Source organism: Podarcis filfolensis (genome assembly GCF_964270895.1).
Source record: "Podarcis filfolensis genome assembly, chromosome: 16".
Taxonomy (NCBI): domain Eukaryota; kingdom Metazoa; phylum Chordata; class Lepidosauria; order Squamata; family Lacertidae; genus Podarcis; species Podarcis filfolensis.
Genome location: NC_139620.1, coordinates 2,344,835 through 2,354,741, shown reverse-complemented (window position 1 = coordinate 2,354,741; position 9,907 = coordinate 2,344,835). Strand labels below are relative to the sequence as shown.

The window sequence follows — 9,907 nt, the reverse complement described above, 5'->3', positions numbered from 1 at the left end:
CTGCAACCAGTCCATGCAGAATGTAGGCACCCTATATATAAAAAGGAGCAAACCAGTGATATTTGAGGGAGCAGGCGAGCAGGCAGGGCCTGTGACTTAATCATAGGAGCCTACACAACACAAAACACGGTTGCTGCATGTAAAGGTAAAGGTAAAGGGACCCCTGACCATTAGGTCCAGTCGTGGCCGACTCTGGGGTTGCGGCGCTCATCTCGCTTTATTGGCTGATGGAGCCGGCGTACGGCATCCGGGTCACGTGGCCAGCAGGACTAAGCCGCTTCTGGCGAACCAGAGCAGTGCACGGAAATGCTGTCGGAGCAGTACCTATTTATCTACTTTCACTTTGACGTGCTTTCAAACTGCTAGGTTGGCAGGAGCAGGGACCGAGCAACGGGAGCTCACCCCGTCACGGGGATTCAAATTGCCGACCTTTCGATCGGCAAGTCCTAGACTCTGTGGTTTAACAGAGGGGAAGAGTTTCATCCATTCTTTATGCATTTCATGGAGAACTTTCTTTTGCCTGTAAAAATAAAAAGCCTGAAAAATAATAAAAACAATAAACCAGGGATGACAATCCTGTCCAGGCTCAAATTCTGGAAGGTCAAAGTAAATATCTCCCCACTTATCTGTTGAGTAGAATCCTGCCTGCACAGTTGTCTCGATCATGCAAAGGACTATAGAGTCTTATTTTTTAATTGTTAAAAAAAGGGGAAAGTTCAGAATTTTGGGGCAGGGGCCTCACATGGCTAAGTCCTCTGGCAAGAGTGCAGTCAAATGCTTCCTGCCAGGTGCTTTGTACAGAAAACGACGAGACCTTTGTGTTCAACCCATCCGTTTTATTGAGGAAAAAAATACATATATGAAGAGAGGGTCGCTCGCTTTTCCGTGTCGGATGTGGCTTGTGTTTTGGAGACTCACAGAAGTGCTAGATTTTGGAATGTTTGGGAAGATGTTGGTCTTGGCTCGGAAAGGCCAAGAAACTGGGGTGTTTCATGGTTTTGGGGGGACACCAGCTGTGGGGGATGCCAGCACCTGGCTGTGGCAGGCCTGGGCCAAGCCCCCAATGAGGTTCAAGAACTCGCCAAAGTCCAGCTGTCCATCGTTGTTCATGTCAAGCTTCTTCATCATGCGATCGAGGACACCCGGGTCTTTCTGATTCTGAAAGGCAGGGAGGAGTTTTAGATGAGGATTCAATCTTCATAAGGCTATGCAACACACACACACCATACATTGAAAGCACCGCGGTGCCACAATAAACAGTCATGGCTTCCCCCAAAGAATCCTGGGAGTTGTAGTTTGTTATGGGTGCTGAGAGTTGTTAAAGGTAAAGGTAAAGGGACCCCTGACCGTTAGGTCCAGTCGTGACCGACTCTGGGGTTGCGGCGCTCATTTCGCTTTCTTGGCCGAGGGAGCCGGTGTACAGCTTCCAGGTCATGTGGCCAGTATGACTAAGCTGCTTCTGGCGAACCAGAGCAGCGCACGGAAACGCCGTTTACCTTCCCGCAGGAGTGGTACCTATTTATCTACTTGCACTTTGACGTGCTTTTGAACTGTTAGGTTGGCAGGAGCAGGGACCGAGCAACGGGAGCTCACCCCATCGCGGGGATTCGAACCGCCGACCTTCTGATCGGCAAGCCCTAGGCTCTGTGGTTTAACCCGCAGCGCCACCCACATCCCTGAGAGTTGTTAGGAGACTCCAATTCCCCTCCCGGAGCTACAATTCCCAGAGTTCGCCCATGAAGAGGGACTGATTGTTTAACCCAGTGGTGTCCAATCTTTTGATGGTGAAGGGCCGTGAGGGCCGGCCAAAAGGCCAACCAAGGTTTTGTTGACCTTTTTTTTTTAGGATTGAAGTTGTTGAGGTTTTTTTTTAGGGTTTTACCCCAGGAAATAAATTGCCGCAAGGGCCGGATTAAATTGACCAGTGGGCCGGATTAGGCCCCCAAAACGGACTTTGGACATGCCTGGTTTAACCACTCTGGGAATTTCATAGTCTGGGAGTAGAAATGACCTCTGTGTTTTGCCCCTTTCTTGAGCAATATAATCTGAGTTCCAGAGTGTTCCTGCATCCTCCGTCTAAGTTTAAATTTATATATTTTTAAACTGTTGCTATATCTGTATTGTCCCTGTTATACCTAATTGCAAATTCAAATGTATCACTATCGTGTTTTATGACTTCGTTGATATTGTATGTGGGCTGGAACTGGTCTAGGACCGAAATGATAAAATTCATTCATTCATCCTCAGTTATCTTTGGTGTGTGTCCCCTGATTTCTTGGATTGCTTCTCGACCTTCCCTCCCTCTCTGGCTCCTTGTCTCTTGTCTGTTTCTACTTTCTTGCTGTGGGAAAGCTGAAGAAAGATCTGGAGGTCCATCGGTTTATAGTTTTGACACCTTCCCAGACCATGGATGCTGGTAGGCTGGAAGAAAGGGAGCCGAGCAGTAGGTGGCGCCAGAGTGCTGATGTCAGACCAATTCTAGTTTTGTTTCCACCCTCCTCCCTGTTCAGTCCTAGAAGGGGTCAATGCCGAAACAGAGGAGGAGGAAACTGATAGCCAGTCGCATCCTCTGGGCTGTTCAGAAGTCAGAAGGCAGGCAGAGGTTGGTGGGACAATGCCCCATTCACCCAAAGTGACCAACCTTCTCTGCTCCAGAACCTTTGGAAAACATACCTTGCTGAAACTCGCCAGCTCAGTGTTCATGAAGGTCAGGAACTCCCTTTTGGACAGAGTACAGGCGTTGCCATCCCGGCCAGCGTAGCGCTGGAAAACGGCGAGGAGCGATTCGATGCAGCGCTCTGTTTCCGTGGGACCGACGGGGTACTTGGACGACTGGAGGAACGAGAGAGCGATTTGTGTGGGTTTTTTTGTTTGCTTTTAAAGAATAATACTTTATTCAGAATTCAACAATAACAAAGGAAAAAGCCCGCAGTAATTGTTACATCAATTCATTACAATTCACCGATTTTAACAATATATAAATAGTAATAGAAAATTATGCCACGTCACTTTTGACTTACTGAAGTTTTCGTATTTACACTTTTATCTCTTTGTCTCCTTCTTAACAAATCAAAAAGAGAAAGACCCAAGAAAGGAGGCACAAAAAAAGAAAAGAGAAAAGGAAGAAGAAAAAGGGGAGGGAAAGGAAAAAAAGAAAGAAGGGAAAACAAAAAAACCCCCCAAACCCCCCACAAAACAAAATAATAATATAATAATAATAAGTTATTATTTATACCCCGCCCATCTGGCTGGGTTTCCCCAGTCACTCTGGGCGGCTTCCAACAAAACACTAAAATACAATAACCTATTAAACATTAAAAGCTTCCCTAAACAGGGCTGCCTTCAGATGTCTTCTAAAAGTCTGGTAGTTAACAGTCTTTCTTCCACGGTTGCCGTTATCCCAGTGGCTGCAATTACTTAATGCTCCAGAGCAACCCGTAACCTTTTTGCAAGTACAGTAAACTTTTAACTGGGGTTTCCCCCTGCAATTTGGTTGTCTGGTGACTGCTGAAACTGGTAGGGTGGAAGGCGGGGAGCCTGGCAGTAGGGGGCGCCAGAGAGCCAATGGCAGGCGGTGACCACTAATTCTAGTTTTGTCCTCTTGCTTCTCCTTTCTGATGAGTTTGACAAGAGCAACATCAAGGGTAAGGAGGAGGAAACAGACAGGCAGGGCTCCCTGGGCTGGTTGTGAGTAAGAAGGCAGGCAGATGGGGGCTGCTGTGGGGCAGTTCCCCACTTGACCTAATGGGAGCAGCCTCTACCGTCAGAGCACCTGTCGACTGGTGGCTAGTTTTTCTCTCTGCGTGTATTCTGCCACTGATGCAACAATAGAGTTTATTATGCTTTATTAGCTATTCTTCAATATAATAATAATAATAATAATAATAATAATAATAATAATAATAATTTATTATTTATACACCGCTCATCTGGCTGAGTTTCCCCAGCCACTCTGGGTGGCTCCCAATCGAGTGTTAAAAACAATACAACATCAAATATTAAAAACTTTCCTAAACAGGGCTGCCTTCAGAAGTCTTTTAAATAGAGGGTAGCTGCTTATTTCCTTCACATCTTAAGGGAGGGTGTTCCACAGGGCAGGCGCCACCACTGAGAAGGCCCTCTGCCTGGTTCCCAGTAGCCTTGCTTCTCACAATGAGGGAACTGCCAGAAGGCCCTCGGAGCTGGACCTCAGTGTCTGGGCTGAACGATGGGGGTGGAGACGCTCCTTCAGGTCTACTGGGCTGAAAGGTCAGCACCAACACTTTGAATTGTGCTCGGAAACGTACTGGGAGCCAATGCAGATCTATCAGGACCAGTGTTATGTGGTCTTGGCAGCCACTCCCAGTCCCCAGTCTAGCTGCCGCATTCTGGATTAGTTGTAGTTTCCGGGTCACCTTCAAAGGTAGACCCACGTAGAGTGCATTGCAGTAGTCCAAGCGGGAGATAACCAGAGCATGCAGCACTCTGGCGAGACAGTCTGTGGGCAGGGAGGGTCTCATCCTGCATACCAGATGGAGCTGATAAACAGCTGCCCTGGACGCAAAATTGACCTGTGTCTCCATGGACAGCTGTGAGTCCAAAATGACTCCCAGGCTGCGCACCCGGTCCTTCAGGGGCACAGTTGCCCCATTCAGGACCAGGGAGTCCCCCACACCTGCCTGCCCCCTGTCCCTCAAGAACAGTACTTCTGTCTTGTCAGGATTCAACCTCAATCTGTTGGTTGCCATCCATCTTCTAATTGCCCCCAGACACTCACACAAGACCTTCACTGCCTTCACTGGTTCCGATTTAACAGAGAGGTAGAGCTGGGTTTCATCTGCATACTGATGGACACCCAGCCCAAACCCCCTGATGATCTCTCCCAGCGGAACACTGGAAGACCCTGGCTAGATCAGTCTAAAGGGGGGGGGGATCTAATCCAGCTGAGCTCTCTCCGCACCTGATATTCCCAGCATCTGGGAAGCCTTCCTGCTATCAAATAGGACTTTTGGCAGACCCGGATTCAGATTAGAATCATAGAATCATAGAGTTGGAAGAGACCACAAGGGCCATCGAGTCCAACCCCCTGCCAAGCAGGAAACACCATCAGAGCACTCCTGACATATGGTTGTCAAGCCTCTGCTTAAAGACCTCCAAAGAAGGAGACTCCACCACACTCCTTGGCAGCAAATTCCACTGTCAAACAGCTCTTACTGTCAGGAAGTTCTTCCTAATGTTTAGGTGGAATCTTCTTTCTTGTAGTTTGGATCCATTGCTCCGTGTCCGCTTCTCTGGAGCAGCAGAAAACAACCTTTCTCCCTCCTCTATGTGACATCCTTTTATATATTTGAACATGGCTATCATATCACCCCTTAACCTCCTCTTCTCCAGGCTAAACATGCTCCCTTAGCCGTTCCTCATAAGGCGTCGTTTCCAAGCCTTTGACCATTTTGGTTGCCCTCCTCTGGACACGTTCCAGTTTGTCAGTGTCCTTCTTGAACTGTGGTGCCCAGAACTGGACACAATACTCCAGGTGAGGTCTGACCAGAGCAGAATACAGTGGCACTATTACTTCCCTTGATCTAGATGCTATACTCCTATTCTCGTTCGGCTGTCGACCCTGAGGCCCACCTGCGTCTCTCAGCCTAGCCTACCTCACCAGGTTGTTGTGAGGATGAAATAGGGAGGGGGGAATAATTGTGCATGTCCCTCCCTTGAGCTCCTGGGAGGAAAAAGGTGGAACGGGTACGCAGAGAATAAATTCACACCAAATCCAAAGAAATATAAGCTGCCCTCATTCCTCACTCTAGTGGCCTCATGTGTCCTTGCAGCCTCTGAGAGAGAGAGAGAGAGAGAGAGGAGCCCTGGGGCAGCGGTGGAGTGGGGGGGGGGGTCATGGGTGATGAGTCATTTTTGGGAGCTGGCGCTGCCTCTGCCCTGCCAAAAAAGCCTGTGTGAAACGGCCTGTTTGCTCAGAGCAAAGGAATGAGCGGACCGGGTGGGCGGATGGGAAACTTGGGCGGGTCTGGATGAAATTTGCAGGTTGTGGGGTGGGGGGAGGAGAGAAGGAGGAGGCAGATGATCCCTTGGGCCTCCTTTCTAGCCTAGCCATTTTTTTTGTCCTTGTGTGATGAAAACCTGGAAGGCAGAACATTGGAATCGGCCTTCTACTGAGTCAGAATCTGCCTAGCTCAGTCTGCTTGGCACTGACTGGCAGCTGCTCTCTAGGGTTTTGGGTAGGGGGTAGGCCCAGCCCTAGCAGGAGATCCTGAGAGTCAAACCATGGACCTTCTTGCATGCAAAGCGTCAGCCTTAGATATGCCTCTTCTTCCCCCCAAATTAAAGTAAGATTCCAGTCCTCATGGTTCCAGGTAAAAGGGTTTTGAAGGAGGGGCATTAAAGATGCCCACATTTTTGGTTTTTTTGCAGGGGATGTAGGAAGCTGCCTTATGCTGAGCCAGGCCACTGGCCCATCTAGCTTGATACTGTCTACACGGGCTGGCAGCATCATTCCAGGGTTCCAGGCAGGGGAGATTCCCAGCCCTACTTGGGTCCTCTGGCATGCAAGAGAGAGGCTCTATTGGAGCTGTGAAATTTCTGCAGTTACTAATTTATGACTTGGGGTGTCATGAGGAATTGAATAGGGACTCTTCAGTTGCGGTTCCTTTCCTTCGAACTCTAAAATTCTGCGATTCTTTAAACAGGGGCAATCAAATAGGGGAAAGGGCCGTTCCTCGTGGATTCAGAGCTCAAGGTTCCCCGCCAGGTGAGGAACTCTCTCTGTTGGGTTTCTGCCTGTTGGAAGCGCAGTTAGGCTGCGAGGACGTTGGCAACCCCTCGGATGAGCCACGCAGAGGGCAGGAACAGTTGGCATCATTGGGGGCGGGCGGGGGGGGGGGAGAGCATGTTTGAAAGGGAAGTATGACGAATAAGCATTTCTTCCTCATTCTTCCAGCCGCTATTGTCTCCTAACCCCCATTCCCCGGAAATGCACGGAGCTAAAATAACACGGCCTTTTTCGGCTGAAAGATGAAAGCTGCCAACTCTGTTCAGCGCTTCTGTAATCCAATATCCTGGTGGCTCAAGAGAACAGCAGGCTAAGATCACAAGAAGAGCCCTGAATTTGGATCAGGCCCCGAGGGGGCCCATTTGGTCCAGCACCCTGCTTCTGGCAGTCGCCAAATACCCTATAGGAATCCAGATAGACTGCCTGTGGACCTGGAGGTTCCATAAGAACGTCAGAAAAGCCCGGCTGCTGGATCAGGTCCAAGGAGACCCACCTAGTCCAGCATCTTGTCCTTGCAGTGGCCAACCAGACACCCCAGCAGGAAGCCTGAATCACAGCAACCCTCCCTACTTGCGAGTCGCACCAACTGGTATCGAGAGGCTTCCTGACTCTGAAGGTGGAGAGATTTCACTTCGGTGCAAAATCGCCACCCCCTTAGGCCTAATAATAATTATAATAATTGTAAACATTTGAAAACGTTTGTAGGCTTAAACTGAAACGTTTTGTAATGTGAAAAGAAGGACCTGATTTACATATAAAGAGGTAATTATCATAAAAAAGAAGAAGCTTTAAGGTAAAAAAGTGATTATAGAAATGCGAGAATTTAGTAAAAGATGTTTGGAAGTCAGAAAGAGGGGGGAAGGAAGTCAATGCTCAGTATGAGCAATGTTTTATGTTATAGATTTGTGTAATGAGATGTGATTAAATACGAAAACTCAATAAAAATTATATGTAATAATAATAATAATACATTTTTATTTATACCCTGCCCTCCCTGGCCAAAACCGGGCTCAGAGCGGCTAACATCAAGTGTGCAACACATGAACATAAAATCAGGCACTCCATTAAAATACACCCTAAAATCAGATCAGGATCAGAATAAAATCCAATCGGATGGCAACCCGCAGATTAGGGTTAGGAACCTTCAATGCTCCTGTTCAGGGACCAGAAGGAGTTGGGAATAGATCCATGGCCTTACCATACCCAACGCAACAGCTCTTCTGCTTGCTCAACTCAATTGGGCAATTTTATTTATTTTACTTTATGGGAAAAACTACAGCAACAGCAGACCACCGAAAGGAGGCTTGGCCTTCTGTGCATTTTCAGTAGCAACTTGTTCGAGGCAGAAAACTGAAATATGGCACCCTCCCGGCACATGTGCGCCAAGGTGAGAGATAGAGTGCATTGGTGTGGGAGATCCGCCTTGGGAGATGCTCAACAGATGAAGCTTTTAACAGCAAGGCGAAACAGCACCGGGGCAGGCTGTACCTGTTGAATATCTCCCATTGCACAGATTAAATGACGGGTTGTCGCCTTCTCCTTTGTGGTAAAGGTGCCCATGCCACGTGGCAGGCAGAAACCCAACAGGCCTTGCTATGCACTTAGGCAAGAAAGGAAAGCTTCACCTGTTGAATGGCTGCCAGAGTGGGAATCCTGTTACATGCTGATGTCTCCCTGCCCTGGGATCTGTGGCGTTTTGCTGGCCTCAAAATGCTCATCGTCCTCTACAGCGCGTAGAGGCGCACAAGCTGATGTGCTGTGCGCTATGGGTGTGTGCATGTCTCGAGGTGGCAAATGCAGCCACGCCCTTACCTAGGTCTCCTGAAACTAGCCAGGAATGATTCCAGAGGTCTTTTCTTGTTATGAAAATAATGCCAATTTTTGACCCCTCCTCTGAGTGGTTATGGCGGGATCCAGCCAGGCCCCCTGTCTGGCCTGCAGCCCTTTGAGGGAAGACATGCATCTCAGATGTTGGGTGTGCCCGCCATGTTTCAAAGTGAAAGGGAGGCGCACCTCTCTCCAAACATCAGAGCATTTTCTCCCAGCTCGCCAGAACTCGGTTGTGGCACCTCTCATTGCCATTATAAGAGAACGAGGGAGGCGTTCATGGTGAGATCTAGGCAGCTCATTTCCCCTAGAAAAACAGCACCAGCAAACACCATGGCCATGCATGGCTCTCTGGCTCATAGCTATGCGCCACCATGTGCCGCCATGCGCCGCCATGCACCTTCCCTCCCCAATTGAAATGCTTGCTGCAGGGAACAAGCGGCGTCTTCCATGCGACAAACAACGAACGAATGAGGAAAACTAGAATTGGGGCCCGCAGGGCTCAGCCATGCGCCATGCGTGTCTTCCAGGAGCCTCGATTGGAGAGGATGAGCTCCCTGCCAAAGCCCTTTCCGCTCCCCGCTTTGCCTCCCCACCAAACGGAAACAAACTTTCTGGGCCTGCTGTCTTGTTAGGAAAACTGGACGAGAGTTCTCCCTTCCCCTGTTCCTGTGCATCACAGCGCATAAATCCCTCTGCCCTCTTGCAAGGAGTGCCAAGCACCGGGGCGTCAACTTACCATAGTGCTGGTAAGTTGTCAGTCGATAGGACGCAGAGACTTGGCTGGCCGGCTGCTGAGTTGGAAAGCTAGCTCTGAGCGAGGGATTTGATGCGCAACGGGTGGCTCTGTGGCCCCTCCCCTCCCGGCCAACGCCCTGCTCCCCACCCTGTTAAAAAGACGGCCTCCCCCTTCCCCTCCTCGCTTGAGCAATTGCTTTGAAATGACAAAGCCAGACTTGCCTGTTTGGAGAGCATACAAGCCCCACCTTCCTTATTCGCTCAGGAATGTGAGACGAAAGGGGAGGCAGAGAAAGTTTGTTTCTCTTGGCTTCCCTGTTATCTCTCCACACACCCCCTTCCCTCTTGCTGTATATATAAGTTTTCTGGTTGCGGCGCTGTGCAGGCAGGCAGGAATCCAACAGGCGAGGCTCCCCTTTTCTCAGAGGTTCAGCTTCTCAGCTAAAGCCTCTGTTCAGCTTGATCAAAATATCTTCCAGGTGACCACCCTTTAGATATTCAAAGATATCTATCAGCTGGATCAGACCAAAGGGCCCCGATTCACGAATCTACAGGCTGAATAGGTGGCAAGCCAGC

The 9,907-nt window shown here is 49.2% G+C and overlaps 1 protein-coding gene across 1 annotated transcript; it reads right to left on the bottom strand.

The window, feature by feature from the left end:
• Positions 1-815: 815 nt before the first annotated feature.
• S100A11 (S100 calcium binding protein A11) lies at positions 816-9,469 on the bottom strand. Its single transcript, XM_083591645.1, has 3 exons — positions 9,333-9,469; positions 2,674-2,832; positions 816-1,158 (listed from the first exon to the last, which is right to left on the bottom strand). The coding sequence occupies exons 1-3, from the start codon at positions 9,333-9,335 to the stop codon at positions 991-993; spliced, it is 330 nt and encodes a 109-aa protein (XP_083447771.1). The 5' UTR covers positions 9,336-9,469; the 3' UTR covers positions 816-990.
• Between the last annotated feature and the right edge of the window lie 438 nt (positions 9,470-9,907).

Bases quoted from the DNA above. Each gene is read 5' to 3' on its own strand.
- S100A11 (XM_083591645.1), bottom strand. The intron at 1,159-2,673 runs GTATGTTTTCCA...CCTGCCTTTCAG, and splicing joins AGCTGGCGAGTTTCAGCAAG to AATCAGAAAGACCCGGGTGT.